This window comes from Toxotes jaculatrix, chromosome 5 (genome assembly GCF_017976425.1).
Source record: "Toxotes jaculatrix isolate fToxJac2 chromosome 5, fToxJac2.pri, whole genome shotgun sequence".
Classification (NCBI taxonomy): Eukaryota; Metazoa; Chordata; class Actinopteri; family Toxotidae; genus Toxotes; species Toxotes jaculatrix.
This window is the reverse complement of record NC_054398.1, coordinates 28,510,874-28,531,124: the sequence shown is the minus strand read 5'-3', so window position 1 is coordinate 28,531,124 and position 20,251 is coordinate 28,510,874. Positions and strand designations below refer to the sequence as shown.

The following is a 20,251-nucleotide window of genomic DNA, read 5'->3' as shown; positions in this document are numbered from 1 at the left end:
CAGTCAGCTGCACTGTAAAAAAAACAGTGGGCGGGGGGGGGGGGGGGGGGGGCATGTTCTCTGAAACATCAACAGTCTGTCTTAATACCTCTGGATTCAGGACTCCAGAGGAAATGGGATTCTGTGTTTTTTCTCATCTGAGCCTTTGAACAGAAACCGTGTAGTGTAGGTTACCATGGAGATCTCAGGATACAGGGTCAAGCATCAAATACCTGATAGATGTGCAGATTTGATTCAGCGCAATCCGGATGTGACACAGTTCAGTGTGTAGTGCTGATGGAGGATGTGTATGTTTACATCCTAAAACAAACACAGGAAACAAACAGATTTTAGCTGTTTGGTTCATTTAATATCTGATTTTAACAATAAGGCTTAAAGACACATATTCACTCTTACTGCTCTTCCTCTGTTTTCTCATCTTCAGAACAACACAACGGATTCCTACACGAACACGATTTTCTGACACAGTGTGAACAGTTCTGTTTTTTTCAGGAAAGATTTTCTGTTTCTCTCTGGTTGATGTGAACAGAAATGGTGATACATCATATTTCCATGCTGTGACGGGTTATTTGCTTATCTGTTTGTCCACCTCATGGATGTATGAAGAGAGCGCTGCAACGAAAAATCTCCTGTGGCCCAAAGAGCATTTTCCCCACAGATCAGCATTTTAAAAGAGACGTCCGCAAAACTGTTGACAGGACGCTTCGAAATGCAAACAAGGTCAGTTATTATTGACTCTGTGGACGTTTTATTTTTTTTAATGAGAGGACACCAGCTTTGAGCCCAGAATCCACCTTCAGATTCATCTTCAGTAAATCTAGTCAAACCACATCTACTCAGTCCTGATAAAGCAGCGTAGCTTGTGTGTTAAAGCTTGTGTGTTCTTCATTAGTAAATTACTAAGGATGTATTTAGGAGAAATATTTAGGATCTGAAACCATGTTTTTAGACATTTATGAAAATACACGTTCACTTTCCTGCTGAGTTCGATGTTCAGACTGGTGCCACGCTCACGTCGGTACCGTAAATATGAAGCTACAGTCGGAAGCCAGTCAGCTCACAGTGGCTCCAGCACAGAGAAATCAAGGGAAACAGCAAACTCTGTCCAATGATAACAAAATCCACCAACCAGCACCTCTAAAGCTAATTCACATACTCACAGCTGCAGCCCTGACCCTGACTCCTTTCACACAAAACATGATCATTTCAGCCTTAAATAGATTTACCTATTTCATCCTTTTATGTTCAGTAGAAAGTTTGAAGATTTCCTCCACACAAAAACACTCTGCTTGTTAAAGTAATTTGAGTCTGATACAGTTTTCCAAATAACGTCTCTCTCACCCACTGAAGAAACCCTGAATCTCAGAATATGTAAATTTGGTTCAGGAGTCAAACAGCTGGACACCAGCCGGCTCCGGCTTCACTGAGGGGCCGATCTCAGTGTTTGTGTCCTGGAGGCTTCAAGTTTCCACAGAGACTCACGGTTTCCAACCGAGATTAACGGTGAGCACAGACAAACTTTCCTCCTCCAGCAGGTGAATGTGAAAACACACTCAAACATCAGAGTCACACAAACAACAGAGTCACACAACAAGAAAAGGTCACCGTGTCTGTGTTTGGTCCAACAGGAAGACAGACCACGGAGAGCAGTAATGAGCTGCACAGAGGATTTTTTTACTGTGTTGTCCAGGTGCTGTCAGAGCTGCTGATGATACAGAGAACATGAGAGGGGACGGAGACCAGACACAAATAATCTAAGACGTGATTTAAAACAAGCAGCAGGACATGTCCCAAGGGACACGACTAGTACTCGACTGAAGAGGAAGGCTCCACACTTTCAGAATAAAGGTTAAGGATTAAGTGGCAGCACTTTGTGAGTCAGTTATCGTGTGCCTGGTACTCTGATCAAATCATTTTCACATCTAAATCCACCGACACAGAACAAACATACAGGAGCTCCGTGCTGCCCCAGGGGGGGAACAACACCCGAGAAATCTCATCCCAGTTGTTTGTGTGGTGGTGTTGAAAAGGCCCAGAGCACAATAATAATAAGCAGCTGTTATCACCCGAGCAGTGAGGGTGACATTCGGAAGTGAGTCAGTTTGCATCTGAGAGCTAATGAAGTGGAATACTTCACATTTAATACGAGTTTATTAGCTCAGTCCGGGGAAGGGGAAGGGGAAGGGGGGCGGGGGTGGGGAAAATGCAGCTTGCATTTTGAAGAGCTTCTGTAAACTGAAGAGTCTCTGATGTGCTCCGGAGATCTGTGCTCGTGTTTGCTGATTGTTTGGCCCTAATTATTCTGTTCTTAATCGTGAAAACACATGAATAATCCTTCTTTGTCTGCTTTGGCTGGATCACTGACAGGGAAGGACGATCATGTTCATTACCAGCCCAAGCTGCCATTTCAAGAAGGACAGATCAGTCGGACACGAATAATAAGCATAATTATAATATTTTTGTAGATGAATAACAAAGAAAGAATGCAGTGATTAGGTTTGATTTACATGAAGCAAAGCGACGAAGTTTATGTGCACACGCTTCTGACAGAGGTGATTCAAGGTGTTTCACATGATGCATTCAAAACATAAAAAAACAGCAGCACTGCAGAAATATTCAAATTCAAATTAGAATAATAGAAACCTGTTCAGAGCAAATGGAAAATGTAAGAACAGAGACAAAGAAGTGTCTTGATTTCACACAGAGCCATGAGGACAGGGACAGAGAGGACAGGTGGTGTCGGTGGAGTAATAATAACAATAATAACACATCAAATTTGTATAGTGCTTTTCCGGGTACTCAAAGATGTTGATGGAAATAACAGTAAAAACTAGACAATTCCCCTGCGGGAAATCGCGAGAGTGGTGCAGTGTGCTGCTGGGATGAAGGACGGATAGAAAAGGGTCCGATTCACAGAGGGGAGAGGAATGTTAAAAATGGGCTAGTATGGAAAATCACTGTAGGAAGGAAAGAAGGGAGGGAGGTTAGAGGAAGGATACAGAAAGGATGGATAGATGGGGATGGGGCATAGATGGGTTAGGAAAGGGAGGAAAGGAGATAAAAATGACTAGGAGATCTTAAGAGGAGTTAGGGAGAGTAAAGGATGGATGTCAATAATAAAGAATGTCAATAGTAGTGTGTGTGTCTGTGTGTGTGTGTGTGTGTGTGTGTGTGTGTGTGTGTCTGTCTGTCTGTCTGTCTGTCTGTCTGCCTGTCTGCCTGTCTATCCGTGTGTGTCATTTAAATAAAATTCAATAAAATATTAACAAATTACTCTGGGTCTCTAATTACATGACATTCAGTTCTATCATGAACATACTTATCACAGTTCAACACAGATTGACCAGAGTGTCCAAAGCAACAGTCTGAATGAACAATAACTACTTACAACAGCACTATGTTATATTAGTATCACATCTGCGGTGTGCAGCACCGCACACTCGGCTGACCTCTACAGGTTTAAAAGGTCGGCTTTCCACAGTTCCCTCAGGCTCTTCACCTCCTCCTCCACCAGAACGCCCTGTCTGCACCTCCAGCAGCACACCGTGTCTCTGCCTCTGTAATCTGTAGGAAATAATCTCGTTCTGTTTCTGAGAGACCTGGGATCTGTGGGCGCGTGTTCCCCTCGGTCGGGGTCTAACACCAACACAAAGCACAACTGAGGCCGTTTAGTTGATATTTGGTCATAAATCAAATCTTGACCTGATGATGGCGCTAAATGAAAAGTCAGAGGATCGGCAACATTTTCCACTAATTTGGAGTTTTGTTTGTAAAAGCTTTATTGTCATCGTACAGCATCACAGAGCTGCAGCTTTATCATTCCTGTTACGACACAGCTTTAAGTTAATAATCACGGACGTTTGAGAACACGACGAGGTGTGACGATGAAACTGTTTAGCGTTAGATCACATGATCACAGCAGACGCCTGCAGCTCATCGTCAGCTGATTAACTCATAGATTTGATGAGCACATTCAGACTCCTGGTTTTCTGCTGTTGTATTTCTTGCCTGACAGAATGAGATATTTTTTATTGAAGCCCATTTTACTGCCCGTCTGTTTTGATATCTTCACACTTCTTTTCCCACTCGACGGGATGACCTCTCTCATTTTAATCACATTCTGTGGGCCAGGTCCGTTCTGATGGATGTGCGAGATATCGCACTTTAAAGGCCTTTTTCTTCCTCTGCGGCTCCTCCTCGGAGAGCAGCTCCGATCATCAGAGCAGCGGCACAAGCATCTGTCACAGCGCCAGCTCCCGCAAAATCTTTGATGTGTCTCGTTAAGTGTTTGTTACGAATGTTAGCAAACTGCCAAATGATTCAGCACAATGGTTTTAACTGAGCAGTAACTCTTTAATCACACTCTCCTGCTCTGAAGCAGATTGTATTTCCACTGGCTGTTTGCAGGATGTTAAGTAGAGTGTGAGTTTGTCTCGGTGAGGCTTTCTGTACAGAGTTTTGTTTGTCCTCTTGCTGATGGCGATACAGCAGAGACACTGAAATAACCTGTAGTTTTCCACGGGGAGAGAAAATCAATGAGTAAATCATTTTGGTTTGTGATTGACTCGTCCTTGTAAAGTCCTCTGAGAGCCGCTTTGTGGTGAAGTGTTGCAGAAACGTCCCTGATGCATGAGTAGATGTCAGATTCAGACCTGACGCTCTTCTTGTATGCCCTGAATTGATCTGTTTATATTATTATTTATGTTTAGCATAAACATGATGAGGATTCAGCTTTAATTTTGGGGTTTTACTGTGGTGTTGATGTGCCCTTTGTTTCCTGGCACTTTGCAAAATTTCTGAGGTAAAATGATTGAATCATTAATATGTTTGCATTTCATCAGGTTTGTAGAAATAACAGGTTTTAATTTAAAGGAGACACCAGTTGTCTCAGACTGACTGCTGGGGACAGCACGACTCTGAGCTCTGTCTCATTTCACTCGATCTTCTGCTCCAGAGGAAGATGCATGAAACAGCCACATTCAGACGGGATTAACCCGCAGGGAGAGATGATGAGAGAAATCTTCACCGTGCTACCTGTAATTTAACTCATCGTTCCAGACAATTCACTACTTCTCCTGGTAAAATGACAGGATCTGATTTATAATCTGCAAAGTGTTAATGAAACTGTTGTTAAAACCAGCAACATCAGCGTCAGTGGACTCATAACTTTGTGCATCCTGAAACTTTTGGGATCATTTTTCTTCGTTCACTCCTGGAGATTAAACTGTCATCTGAACGGGACAGAAAGGCTCCACTCTCTGATTTTCATTTTCCTCCACGGTCCAGCTCATCCATCTGTGGTCCACAGCTCATTCTGCAGCTCACTTCCCGAGAAGCTGGAGGCTGAACCTGGTAGATTCAGGCTGATGGAGAAAATGGTGATCAAAGTGTTTACTAAAAGTTGTAAAAGATGTGAAATCAAAGTCAGTGTTGACGTTGTCAGTGCTCTTTAACACAGAAACAAAATTGCCAGTTGCCATCAGTTAGGGGATATTTCTTATCAAAATGCATCTTGGGAGTCGTAGTTGACTTCTGTCCATCAGTCTTCGTGTCTTTGCTCCACAGAAGCAGATATTTTCGAACACAGTAGTTCTTCATTTGTCCTGATGATTCAGCCCAGAGTTTAATGTCTGACAGAGACGTGAGCAGAGTGACTGTCTGTCTCCTCACACTGTCCAAAGGAAAATGAACTGAGCATCTTGAGGTTATGATGGTCATAAAGACTACGTTGTAAAATCCATCTCACGAGTCTCCTTCAGCTTAAAAGATGTTTTCACTCTGTAGAGGCTCCTTCACACACACACACACTGAGAATGGGACAGCGTGATGAAGAAAAGCACAGTTCACACTATACACACAGCACTCACATTGTATCCTTATCGTGGCTCTCGGCAGTCAAGAAAGCTGCTCAACTGCACTGCCAAAGAAATTGATTTTTGTCAATGGAGTCGGGCTGAAAAGCCGCAGAGTTGCATGGTGGCGTTTTTCCTCCCGACAGGCCTGAGGTGCTGCACAGCTACGAGCAGACGAGTGTGTCACTTACACCTGTGTGTGTCCCTTCGAGCTTTTCAAACGGGTTGTGATCATGTATTTTGTTGAACGAGCAGGTTTTCAAATATTTTATTCAGGATGTCTGACCAGCAGTCACTACTCAGGATTGTCTTTGTTCCCCTCAGCCTGACGTTACAAAACTGCCTCGTCACGCAGACATCAAGAAAACGCCACACAAACACAAAGGAGGTTTGACTCTTAATGCCGCTGCTCACACTGGCTGTTTTCACACTGTGTTGCTCTGAGGTTTTGTATAATTGTGTCACTGTCACTGCTCCGACTGCTGATCCACACACAGCTGATTGTTGAGATGTAATCATATTTACTTGTCTGTGTGTGGCTGCTCCGCCCCTGCACACACCTGTTCCCATTCACCTGATCCGCCCTCTGTATATACACCTCTCTGTCTCCTCTCACCAGCTGTCACATTGTCTTTGTGCTCATTGCCGACCTCTCAAGAGCCTAGTTTACTTAGCTGAGTCCCGAAGTGCATCAACTAGGGAATGAATGAAAGCGGGAAACACGTCTAAATACCTGATGACGAAGGTCGATTGAACCAAGGTGTTGAGGGAAATGAATGAAACACGTTAAGTTAGAAGTAGTAGATGAAACATTATATCATTACTGGTGCTGTTGGTGTCGTATCCATCATCTGCACAGATCTTCCTAGATGGTCTGGGGCTTCAATTACATGACCCCCCCCTGCATGGTTTATAAACACACTACATGGGCCCGTTGGTAGATTTGTTCACTGTATTCCTGTGAACAGCTGGGCAGAGCTTACCGTTCTGGGTGCTGTGAACGTCTGTCAGCCACCGTGTGGTGTGTGTTTAAGCTTCAGGATGAGACGAAGATGGACACACAGACTGAAATATCAGAATGTCACAGACTCCACCGTCCACACGTGACGGATGAAGCACTGACACAGGAAATCTGTGCAGAGATCTGACTCGTGTTTGGAGGTTTTCTATCAAAGAATCATGGACATTTTTCTGTAAAGAGCTTCTGATAGCTCTGAGACTCTCACTGTCTCCACACAAAGGGACATTATCTCGTGAATAAGACAACACATTAGTTACTCCTGACACGTTTACACTCTGCTCAGACTTCTTTGGGATTAAGCCAGAGGGGGCAAAGCTGCTTATCAGTAGTTTTCTAATTGTCACCAGAACTCGTGCAGAGTTAAAAACCAGCAGCAAACTGATTGAGTCTGATGTTCTTCTGTGCCATAGCTCCACTGTTTTCAAAACTCCACTGATTAAACATCAGTGGTGGAAAGTAACCAGGTAAATTTAAAGTACTGTACTCAGGTACAATTTTGATTTTGAGTTTACGTAACTGCAGTTTTACTTCACTATAGAGGTAAAAGTCTTTGCATGAAATCCTCAGAATGTTTTAAATTCTGTCACCCTGTAGTTTTGTAGTCGTTCTGTTTCTCTACATCATGACTAACTTTTGCCGACTGTTTCAAGAAGAGCAGAAGGTTTTGGATTCTGTACAGACACTGAATCCCTCTGAGGCCAACTCGTGATTTTGGGCTGTATAAATACATTTCTCCTGACAAGATGCACAACACTGAGCCTGAAACTCAGAGACTGGATGGAGAGGCAAGACTGAAGTGAAACTCGTCTCATATTCTGCCATCAGTGAACCTCCGGTTCTTCAGTCTGTGGTAAACAGTTTTAAAGTAAGTTTTGTCATCAGGCTTTGAGATCACAAAATTTCAACAGGAAGTCTGTGTTAAAAACAGGGTGTTACAGGACAGGGAGGATGAGAGGAAGAGACACTACTGAGCTGCATCATGGGAAATGTGTTTGATCCATACTTGAGGCTAAAAAACAGTAAGTCTCAGCGTTTGCTGCTTCAATTTGACTCGTCCTTTTTAAACTTGGCTTTTCTGTTGACTCCCAACATTATGGACGTCCAACACCTGACTGAGAGCTGTAAGCATGAAGTCATACTGACAGACAGGTCACTCACTGATTGGACAATTCTTAGTGATGTCATCCTGCATCTTCAGGCCCAAACAGGTGACTGACAGCAGTTTATGCAGCACCTTGACACCTCTAAAGAGTTTAGTTAGACTAACATACATGTTACCATAGTTACAGAATGATTTACAAAAATATATAAATCAGTTATACATACAATCATTGTACGATCGCTTCCTGAACAGTTGGTGACCAGCAGATGGATTTATTAGTAGTTTTGAAATTTGAAATCAGGCTAAAATCAAAAATCCACTGTCAGATATCCTGTGGTCTTGGTCGTGTTGTTTAGACTGACAGCTTTCACAGCAGCCCAGACTATTATTATTATTATTATTATTATTTATTATTATTATTATTTTTTATAGAAGCTTGTTATATGTGATTACAGCTGTGACCATGTGATGTTATAAGTGATGAGAGTAAAATGCAAATTGTAGCATCAAAGTACAAAATCATCACGTTTTAAATGTGGTTCCAACAGTGTGTGGTATGAAAGTGAATGAAACACGGGCCCTATTTGCACACGCACGCACACACACACACACACACACACACACTGAGGTGACAGAAAACACCAATTTACCTCATATCAGAACCAAAGCAGCAGCCTTTATGCTCTGCTTAGACTCCATTTCATTACCAGATTCCTGAAAATAATGTTTTGACACTGAATGCAAATCACCTCTTCTCCCTCCTCTTTAATCAAAGGCTTTCCCGCAGGGCTCTCAGCCTCCTCTGTCAGACGAGTCGATAATTCAGCAGAGCAGAGCAGAGACAGAGATACTCGCTCTGTGCCACCCTGAACCGCCGGATGTGCCATATTGAGGCTTTATTGTTGCTTGGCATTTTCGCTCCGGCTTTGATCACAGGCGAGGGCTGTGAGACAGGCCCAGGCCATTGCATAACACGTAGCTTTCTCTGCCCCCCCCCCAGAGCAGGGACGTGCTCTGAGCTCTGTGGACTCAGTGTTTTCAGTGGTGGAAGTGTTCAGAACATTTACTTCAGTAAAAGTATGAATACATTACTGTGAAAATACACATTCAAATTCCAAAGTAAAAGTTTGGAAGGTTCATTAGCTGCTCCAGGTGGAGCTGGTTTTAACTACTTTACACACAGCTTGCAGATTCAGTCCAGTGGTTCCCAACCTGCTGGTCTGGCCCCTCCAAGGGGTCACCAGATAAATCGAGGGGTCGGGAGATGATTGATGGAAAGAGAAAACAAAGTTCTGATTCACTGATTGTTTCTCTAATCTTTGATTTCTGTGACGTTTTGGACAAACCGAACAATGATTTAATGAAACCACGTGAGAAGTTCTTCTTCTTCATTTTTTGAGAATAGCTAGTTTGGAGTTGAAGACTCAAAAACTGGGAAGAAATGATAGGATCTGTAGAGTGTGTGTGTGTGTGTGTGTGTTTGTAGCCCTGTTTCCAAAGAGCACTCTTCTGTTTGTTTTTCACTGATGCTCAGGCTCTTTAATTTTCCTGGATAAAAAAATCCAATCTGCAAACCAATCAACAACAGGGCAGTGGCTGCAAGTTTGATGAGCCAGGTTTGACTTTGTGTGAGGAGATTGTAAACCTGAGATCTCAGAGTCTGCAGGAACCCCAAAAACCAGAGGTGCACACACATACACACACACACACCTCTGATTTAAATTCCAGGTCAAACTCTTCTGGCCAAACTTCAGGAGGAACTTTAATACGTGTGTTGATTAATGCACCGTGTTGAATCTGTTGAAATCAGAGTTCTAATGAAGACATGGATCAGTCACCCTGATGTTCGCTCAGCTCTCTGCTCCTCACAGCAGCTGTAGCTGCATCATTTCTTACAGTTACACTCAGCTCTAACTGTCATTCATTCCTCCCACTATCTTTGGTTCGGACCAACAGCCCCCCCAACAGGTGAAACCAGGTCATTACAATGAAGTGTTGCTACGCACAAATCTGTCTGTGAAGAGGCATTCAGCATTTAACCGGGTTTAAGTCTAAAGTATATACCTGTGCACTTTGACAAAAAAATATCCCACAGGCATCTGGTGCAAATTCCCATTTTCCAGAGTAAACAGCCTTAGACAAAAAAAAAGCAAAGTTATGTGTCTGAAGTGAAAATGAGTCTGAAGCTACATTAAACGGTAGAATTCACCTTCTCCACAGAAATACTGTTCCAGTGTTTGATTTTTTAAAATTTTCTCTCTGCCCTCTTCAAACTGCTGGTTTAGTTAAAGCTGAGTAGACACCGTATGGATTAAAGCTGAACAGGTGGACCAGACTCCTTTTACATTCTTATTGAATTTTTGGCTGTGTAGGTGTCAAACATTGTGGTCAGGTGTCTATCAGACTGAACAGTTCCACTGTCAAAAGGCCTGTTACCGGTCTCGCTGAGCTTGTTTTCATATTTCTGGAGGATCATCTTACACATTGTTTGAGTAAATATTATTGGACTTGTCACTGAACGTAACCCACCAGGGTTTTCAGTGTGTCTTCATCAGACTGTTCCTGACTGGGAAACACCATCTTTCAAACTACATCCACTACATAAGGGCCTTGACAAAGCTTCCCCACAAAGACTGAAGACATTTCCCGTCTGTTTCACAGCCCTGTGTGTAAACTGAGTGAAGTTATGTACCAATGAAATGAATGTGGTCACAGGGTGATCACAGGAAAAATAATACCAGAAAGAAAATATGATTTGATCATTTTCATCCAGGAATTCAAAGCACAAAAAACTGACACATGAAATGGATTATTCTGTCAAACACAACTCAGAAGCAGCTTCTCGTCCATGTAACTTTTAATAGCTGATTTTTTTTGTACATCACATCTTTTAAAAAAAAAAAATTAAAAAAATCAAATCTAAAGAATCATATTTCTACTCAGACTGACTCGGACTGACTGATTGATTCCCTGAGTGCATTTACAAAAGGCCAGACTTCTAAAAACAGTCACCACAGGAAACATGAAACATCTGAGTGCATTTCTTTCGGGTTTCCTGTGCAAAAAAAAGAGAGAAAACCCATCTCAAGACCTATCTCTCTCTTCCCAGAGTCGGTTTGAAGGAGGAAGGAAAAGCAGACGGATGGAGGATGAAATGGAAGTAGGGCAGGAGGCGTCTCCTGTTTTCTCTGGACCATTTCCTCCGCAGCGTCTGGTGCTGCCTCCAGCAGAACTCAGCAGACGACAACAAAGACCTGCTGCTGTTCACTGCGAGTCTGTCCAGCAGGGAATGACGAGAAAGTCAACACACATCTGTCGCTTTACGCCAACTTCCCCTCTGGCTTTTATTCATTACTCAGTATTCAACCTTATTACTGGAGACTGTTCAGAAAAAAAAAAATCCCCCAAACACCCACAAACTCCTCAGAGCCGAAACAAGTCTCTGCCATCAGACAGACGCTAGGGAATCCTCTGAAAAATATCCTCAGGCACTGTGGAAAGACACTCACACACACACACACACACACACACACACACACTCACACACACACACACTCACACTCACACACACACACACACTACAGCTCCAGGGTGTTTGCTTTCAGGTGGGCAGCTCTGCCTGGTCAGTCGTCGGGTTCGGTCACACACTGCTCCACGATCTCTCTCAGGTTCGGGTTTTCCATGGCGGCTGCCACTCGCTCCTTATCGTTGATCTGTTTGTTAACTGGAGACACAAACAGCAGATTCCTTCACTGACACACACTAACACACACTACCACTCACTCATAACCTCATCATGCAGCAGCTTTGTTATTTCAGTGCTACAAATGAATTTCTGGCAGTTTAAATTTGTTCTGCCTCCTCCTGCTTAACGTTTGGGTGGTTTTATTTTTAGCCACAGGAGCCGCGGGGCTCTAGAGACGGTGAAGTCGGTCAGCTGATCCACCACAGCTGTTGAGATATATTAGTGTGGATTGCTGTTAAATGTTGAACAGACATTTGTGGTTCCCTGATGATGAATCCTAACGACTCTGACGATCCTCTGACTTTTCATCTAACACCATCGTCAGGTCACATTTGTATTTGTCCAATTCTCAGTTTATGACCAAATACCTGCAAGACTAAAGACAATCCCATCAGCCTCAGTTGTGTTTTATGCTAATTAACAATTTTTAAAACGTTCACACACTAAATTAACTTGCTCTTGAAAACACCTTGAGGCTGCTAGCATGACAAAAAGCTTCGACTTCTGACGAATTCATCCAGCGTTTGTTCTTTGAAGCTGCATCAAACCCTTAAATACTAATGCTGACTTTGTTGACCATATTTCTGGCCAGTGAGAAGGACACAGTCCAAACCCACATGACTCAGAAAAGTGTCTCAGTGGGAGGCTGTTAAATCTGAAGAAGCCATTTGCTCTTTTAAATTAAAAAAAATAAAAATAAAACAGACTTACTATCTTCCTCAGTAGAATGGGTTCCCTCTGAAATGTAAATTTCCAACTGAAAAGAGAAAGAAAAACAACCAGTGTCAAAAGTCTGAACTGCACGCTGCATGTTTTTATGTTATTTAAACAGCTATTATTCAAGAAATTCAATTAGGAACAAAGTTTATTCTAAATACCAGCCTGGTGTAAAAGAGAAAAAGAAACAGTGGAGGGATTAAAAACTGCAGAGTGACAGGGATCAACAAAAATGGGACACCTGCAGTACAGAGAGCAACAAAGGCAATTAATAATCTAAAACCGGTGACAGTACGAACACTGTTCAGACCAAGAATATAAATCTATCACCACTGTGAGCACACTGGCAGCTTTAGAGGTTGTTTCAACAGTTTGTGTTTGTCCTGTTTCATGGTGACAGAGCCCCCGAGCCCTACAGTCTGAACTTTCTTTGGATCCAGTGGAACTTTTCTCAGCGCAGTGTGAAGCTGCTCGCTGTGCTCTCTGCACTGAGCAGATGTTCAGCAGCTTCCTGACAGAAAACTCTCCTCCAATCAAGAGGTTACTCATCCTGTTTGTAAAGCAGCTTTAACGCTGCAGAGATAAAGCTCTCCACCTGCCTCCACACACTGCTGTCTGTTTGAAGTCTCTCCATAACCCTCGACCTTTGAGACTGGGTAAAAAAACAAACAGCTAATTGGCTGTGTTTTCAGTAATTATTGTTTTTTGTCTGTTCATGATTTTGCCTCTCTCTGCTTCGCAAAGTTTGAATCATTGATGAAGCAGCAGCTGTGTCCTCACTGAAATCCAGCTTCAACTCCTCCGCCTCCTTGTTGAGTTTGGTTAGCCGCTCAATTAGTTTTGTCATGTTTGGGTTTGAAAATCAACTTCAACCTTCTGTTGTCCGCGGTAAAAAAGTTTGTGGGAATCTGTTTGTGCAGCCACCACCAGCTGTGAAACCAGTCTGTTTACCCCCTGGGAATGTTTTAACGGGTCAGTTCAGCCCAAAAAATTTTCATCATTAAAAAAACCATGACAGGTTTAACTGGAGCTATTTTCTGCCTGTGTACTATGAGAGGTTATCAAACTGAGATAAAAATACTGTGTGAGCTACAAGGGACAGGTGTTTCCAGGTGTTCTAAAAACAACTGGAAGTTAGCTGATTTTTTCCCCATCATCAGCACGGTCAGCAGCTGCAGCAGTGGCTGTAACGGGCAGCTCACGGAGGCAATGAAGGTACTTTAAAGCCTCAAGAGCCAACTGCCACAATTATCATCAAAAATAAGCAAGTGAATCATATTCATACTGAAGCATTATGGGAACTGAAAAATTGTCAATTTGTCTGCTGAGCAGCGACAGCGTCAGCGTTTGAAAAGCTCTGAGTCAGAGCAGTGGGAACAGAAACCATTCAGCACTCACCTTATGTTTAAAAGGCAAACACCTCTGCAGCTTCACTTGTAAGCACAGGCCTGCAGACACACACACAACATCGCAGTGAGACACAGTCACTGATGATGAACAGCAATGTTTCAGCTCTGAGAGGAAAAATAAGCAGCAGATTAGAGAAGACGTCAGACTTTATCGACGTCTGCTGAGAAATGATGTTGCTGCAGCAAAAAAGAGAAAACACAAGCAAACACGCAGAAAACAGTCGATCTCAAACACAAATCTGAGTAATTAGAACTGATGTTCAATTCGAGTTTCACTTGCTGAGGGAAGATTAGTTGTTTTTATGTTTTGAAATCTCAATTCCAACTGGCATGGGATCGCCAGTCTGTTGAATGTGAATCCCATCTCTGCAGTCGATGGTTCAGAGGATATTCTGTCACCGTGTTGTCAGCGGTTTAATGAATTTGCCGACTTTCAGCTCGCTCCGTGTTTATCTAAGTCACTCAGTGATTAAGGCTGGCGTTGGGCGGGAAACTGATTCTGGTAGGAATTGCAGTTCTTGTCTTCCACGATTTTGAATCAATTCACAGATTCCAAAAATAGATTCTTATGCGTTACTTAATAATGTTATGTTGAAAAAAATTGAAAAGACGGGACGGTGCCACAAGGTTACAGCGTCAGACGGACACTCCGACTCTGATCCCGCAAATAAGTCAATCCACAGTCTTTCATTTCACCAGCACTGTGGATAACAACAGATTCCTCTGGTACAAATGGCCTTTTCATTACCTGTACGGAGATTTGACTTTGCCCAATTCAGACAAACCTGGTCTCACCTGGTCTTATTTACATCGGAGAACTTTGGCTTCTTCAGTTTGAGAGTAAGTAAACACCTGACCTCCACTGATTTCCCTTCTCACCTAGCTGCAGTGACATGCAGGTGTACTGGAGGACACTGTGACATCACTGCTGGGTGTGGTTACAGGTGCAGCAGTAACCTGACAAACAATTTGTTGGATCATAACATTATTTTTAGGGAAACTGGCAAAAATCCTGGTCTGTTGTTGTCAACTCTCTCTTCTTTACTCAGACTTTAACTGGTCTTGTAACTGCATTGCATTCTGGTCTATTTCCTGCTCCTGTAGTTGGTCCACATACATAGTTTTTCCTTTTCTTTGACAAATTTCTGCCTGTATGATGTGAACCAGAAAAAAAAAAAAAAACGGACCAGCTCCTGTCATTTCCTTTTAATGTTCTGAAAACATTTGGAGCTGCAGGCAACAAAATGGACCTGGAGCTGTGGGTAGAACCATAAGCTGCTCGGTTAAAAAGCCTCAGCCCTCAGCAGCTGTCCTCCTCAGTGAAGCTGCAGGCCCGGGTGAAGCAGCAGCAGCAGCTGCCTCTGGTCAGGACATCATATGCAGTCAAAAAGCTTCCCTCAGACACACGGTCAAGATCACTTTGACCTGAGGACACTCGCCAATTACATCTCAACCATCCGTCCTATTAAGAACAAGCTCCTCAGGGAAAATCTGTCAGTTCAGTAAAAGTCATGCTGAATGCTGCGCTGACCGTGTGAAGAGCTATTAAATAATATAGTAATAATCCCAGCACACTGAATGTGTATGTGCTGAACAAAAAGAGCTGGATGATTATTCACCACTGACTTTTCTCAATTTTCCATATAATCAAATTGTGAAAAATGTCTCATATTAAGATGCAGTAGTTCACAGATCCCTTCAATTCATCTCAGCAAACAGGAAAACCCATTATCCTGCCATGGGAGAGTTCATGCTAACGAAAATAATCAGTTGTGACCCTCGTTCAAATTGTTTTCTGTATTAAGGACATCAAAACAAATATCAGCTCACTGCAGATTGAGTGGGTGTCTGCATATGTACAGTATGTGAGCTGGTAAATGGAATGGAATAATATGTGACTCTGGAACAGTGACAGAGGTTAACATGGTCATTTTAATGTAACACCTAGTTTAAAGACTGACTCCAGCCTCCTCATTATAAAACTGTCTGGATAACTGTGTCAGTTAACAGGTTAAGTTATAAACTGTGAGTAATTAAAATGTCTAATTGCTGAGCGACATGAGAATAATGTGTATTACTCACCCTGATGGAGTCTGAACACTCTCACACACTCTACTGAGAGCACGACCCTGATTAAACCTGCAGTCACAGGTCTGTTCAGAGCTGGACACGTTCCCATTTCACATTTTCCACCTAGTGGACTGAATCCCATTCACTGTGTGTGTGTCTTCGTGTGTTTCCATGATCACACACTGGCTGCTACACTAAACTACAGCTTGAGCTCAACTCTGCAACCAAACACTGATTCTTTGTTTTCAGCCTCACATTCCTGTTCTTTCTGTGGCTGCTGCTCACAACAGATTAGAGCGATCACCACCACAGACCAACGGCACTGAGGTAAAGGGTCAAACCTTCAGTTACAGTATCAGATACACTGCAGTGATAATAAGGGATCAGCTGCTCAGCCCCACCTTCTAATCTCAACTGTGTTTACACAACTTGCAGAATTGTGTGCATCAGTGCAGAAAATGAAAGGTTCTTTAATCAGACGTCACAGTGGTCATTTATCCAATAAAAAGAAACAGTAATGAAAAACTTAAAATAAATCACCATGGGGCAAACTATTCCTCCTGAAGAAAAGTACGTAGGGCACTTACAAAGGAAAAATCATGAGTCATCAGTTTTGTGAACTTTTGTGGTCTCCACACAAGTATAATAACAGTTATAATAATAACCGTTACCCTGCACTGAGTCACATTACTGTGGAAATCGAGATTATACTGAATTCATCATGCGATGCTGTAATAGGCTACAGGTAAGTCCACCTCACGGAGTGTTTTTTTACTTGGCCTTTATTTTCCTTACATCTCTTATCAATGTTTAAAAAACACGGTGAAAGTAAGAAAGTATAAAATCAGTTTTGTACTTGTGTGGCAGCAGGAACAGAATATTAGAGTCAGATGTCAGAGTAGGAGGTCAACATGACAGCGCAAGTAAAAAGTTAAACTGCCTTTTAAAACCGATGCTGTCTGGTTGTTGTGTGGGCTGAATCTCATTTTTGGGAAAATTGTTCCTTCTAAAGCTCCATTAGGTGGGATCTGAATAACTGTCTCCCTGTAACAAAAAGGGTTTTTAGAAGCAAAGACCTCTCAACCCTGACAAGAGCGTTTAAAAATGAAATCCTTTTCATTTAGAGAAAAAACTTTCAGCCTCTCTAAGACTGCCACAACATCACGGGGATAATGGGCTTAATGGTGTGATGAATGCATTACTCTGGGTGATCGGTGTTAACTCAAGAATCATACTATTTAATACTGATGTGCTGATTTTGTTAGTTCAGATTAAACATGAGAAAAAGCCAAAGAATAGCGTGACTCCAAAAATATAAATTCATTTAAATATAAATGATTCTTTCTTTTCTAAAGCAAAGCGTTTTATGTCAGATTTTGTTCCTCCTCTACACGGCCTACTGTTCTTCACATCATCAGCAGTGATCTGAGATAGCCCTGAATAAACCTGAAAACATTCAAAACACAAACAGGTATGAAATCTCTGATGACATTTGGCTGTGTGTTGACAACCTTTTTGACATAAATCTCTAAATATCAGTCTTCCAAAAGTCTCAGTGTCAGTCTTTTCTCACCGATCAAAGTAGCCAGAGAGCAGTGAGGGACGGTTGGAGAAAACTTGATAATGATCAGGTACTCGTCCTCTCCGAGCTCCTGGACCTCCACACATTTCTCCGTCACCACCTCCAACTCCTCCAGGGTGTTGGGCTTCTCTGGGTCTCGGATCGATCGAATCACATCTGATGGATGGCAGCAAACAAGATGTGTAATTGTTAACTACAGCTAACTTTAAGTCTAAAATTCAAATAAAGTAAGTAGTAAGTGTCTGAAACTCCTGAAAACATTAAGCTGAATCAAAAATAAAAAACAGAGAACAATTTGATGACACAATAAAACACGAACAGTCTTTGTACCAGTCTTCATCCTAGTATGTGCTGTTCACACCAGTCACACCAAACTCCATTCAGAAAAAAACATCTGAATAGAGTATAGAGTTCTAGATTTGTACTTGTCCCAGTAACTGGCTTTCACTCCAAGTACACCAAACTCCATCCAGAAATTCCTGTATTTGAGCTCTGTTCTGGTACTAATGCCAGTAATTGCTGTTCACTCTAACCACATCGAACTCCATTCAGAAAATCAGCTATTTGAGTCATATACCACTAGTTCTCCCAATATGCACCTCTCTCTCTCCAACCACACCAAATTCGGAAAATAATCTGTTTTAGTTCTGTACCAGTCCTGGTCCAAGTTTGTGCCTTTCACTAAACACACCAAACTGTGTCCAGGAAACCATCTATTTGTTTGGTTCACTCCAATAGAACCATATCCCATTTTAAAAAAGAATGTATTTGAGTTTAGCACCATTACAAATCTTAATATGTGCTACTCATACCAAACACACCAAACTCCATTTGGAGAACTGTGTTTGATTTCTGTGCCAGTACTCATCCCAGCATTATAAAAGGTATGTATTGGGCCAAGACTTTACTGGCACTCGTCCCAGTATAGGCCTTTTACTACAACCACATCAAACTACATTCATCTATTTGAGGTCTGTGGGTGCCTTTCACTGCAACCAAACCAAACTCTACTGAGGAAATAATTTATTTAACTTTGCTTTCAATGAGGAGGAGGAGAGAGAATGTGAAGCATCGAAGATTCATATGGACAGCTGCCTGAATCTTTGGTCTTTTGGAAGAGTTAACATCACAGTTGGATGAGAGCTACATGATGGCTGTGTGTCGTCACAACGATGAGGTGAGCAAGAACCAGCATATTCTGGGCCACCTTATTGACTGTCAGACTCTGTGGCGTGTTTGAGTTAGCCTTGGAGGCAAGGATGAAATCGAGGGGTCCACCAACCCCAGGATTTTTCGTGGACTGGTGGCCTTAGTGGCGTCACTAGCTAGTTATTGTACTCTCTAAATGTTGAATTGTAAATAGTTGTATTGATTGCAAATTACCAGCTGAATGTCACTGTATATATTGAATATGCTCTGTGATGATTTGCTTTTAGAGTAATTTGATTTTCAATATGGCATCATTCTCTTAAGTGCGTTGCCATGGTTACCATGATAATGACTGTATATAGAGTAAACAGTAGGTTATGCCAACATTCCTTTCATTCACCGAAACAACTGCTGCACCTAAACTAAAATGTTGTCAGATGAAGACCGTGGGATTGTTGTGATTAATTGTAAAGCAGGTCTTTGTTCACTTTCACAGGTAGAAATGATGACAGTGTATCTGTTGATGGCCACAGTGGAAGTGTTTCATCGTGGAACCAAAGTAATTGTACTCAAGAAATTAAGTATTAACTAACTTGATGTAGCTGTATAAAAATATTGTATAGTATGTACAGTTCATGTCTGATGCTGCCCCCCCTGAGAGATTTGTCAGGAGCCACCACTGATCATTACGCAATCAACACATCGTCCCATGACCACCAGCAAAGTGAAAGAGAGACGTTTGACAAGTATGACATTTTTAAAATGTTATTTATTTGGCAATATTTGTTGACTTATGTCTCAAGTTGTTCAGTATTTTCTGTGTTCTGTGAGTTATGGACCTTCCCAGTCAGTACACTCAGAACAGCACTTTTTTTTTTTAACGAAATTTGAATGGTCTTGTCCACCATGTTCTAAAAACCCATCCGAGCATTTTCCCATCAGATAATATTAAAGTACTTGTCCCTGCAGAGTTCACCTAACTTCACCAACAACAGAGCAGCACGTTAGGCCTGCTCTGGCCGCACTCACCGTACACTTCTAACGCTTTCTCCTCCATCTTTTTGGTCTTCAGGGCATTCCTTCTGTCGACGAGTCCAGAAAACTGCAAAACCTTGGTGACAGTTAACGATACGAGGCTGAGCGCTATTTCCATTTTTCTGAAAACGCCATATTAAACGTGACAAGCTGTGGTGACTTTGACAGGAACACGGAGACGGTGACCGGACGGCAGCTTCCGCAAACCTCGGTTTTCATGTGATTAACATCAGCAGCAACAGCTAACGTCAACATCCGGTGTGCGGCCTCTTCTTCGCTCCTTTTTACAGCGGGTGGTGTGTTACCGCCACCTACCATGTTGGAGTGAGGACCAGGGTTGTCTATGCCCTCAACACAAACATTCATAAAACAAACTAAACGTTTAAATATAATATAAAGTAATACAAACAATTATGAATAAATAAATATAATGTAAACAAATACAAATAAATAAATACAATATGAAAACATATACATTAAAATAACAGATGTATGACAATGACATAATGTACAATAATTCTTATTTAATTTAGTCAGATTTTTTTTAAATTAAACTTTACTATTAAACG

General features: G+C 42.0%; 1 protein-coding gene across 3 annotated transcripts; it reads right to left on the bottom strand.

Moving 5' to 3' along the window:
* Positions 1-10,820: 10,820 nt before the first annotated feature.
* Positions 10,821-19,910, bottom strand: ciao2a (cytosolic iron-sulfur assembly component 2A). Of its 3 annotated transcripts, XR_005894058.1 has the most exons (6): positions 19,677-19,908; positions 17,490-17,654; positions 13,836-13,885; positions 12,432-12,477; positions 11,543-11,699; positions 10,821-11,480 (listed from the first exon to the last, which is right to left on the bottom strand). XR_005894058.1 is itself a non-coding variant. In XM_041037605.1 (5 exons), exons 1-5 carry the CDS (start codon positions 19,798-19,800, stop codon positions 11,599-11,601), a joined length of 486 nt encoding a protein of 161 aa, XP_040893539.1. In that variant the 5' UTR covers positions 19,801-19,908; the 3' UTR covers positions 10,821-11,598. The 3 variants fall into 3 exon arrangements, 2 of the variants coding, with proteins under 2 accessions (XP_040893539.1, XP_040893540.1); XM_041037605.1 differs by having other exon boundaries at positions 10,821-11,699; XM_041037606.1 differs by lacking the exon at positions 13,836-13,885 and having other exon boundaries at positions 10,821-11,699; positions 19,677-19,910.
* Between the last annotated feature and the right edge of the window lie 341 nt (positions 19,911-20,251).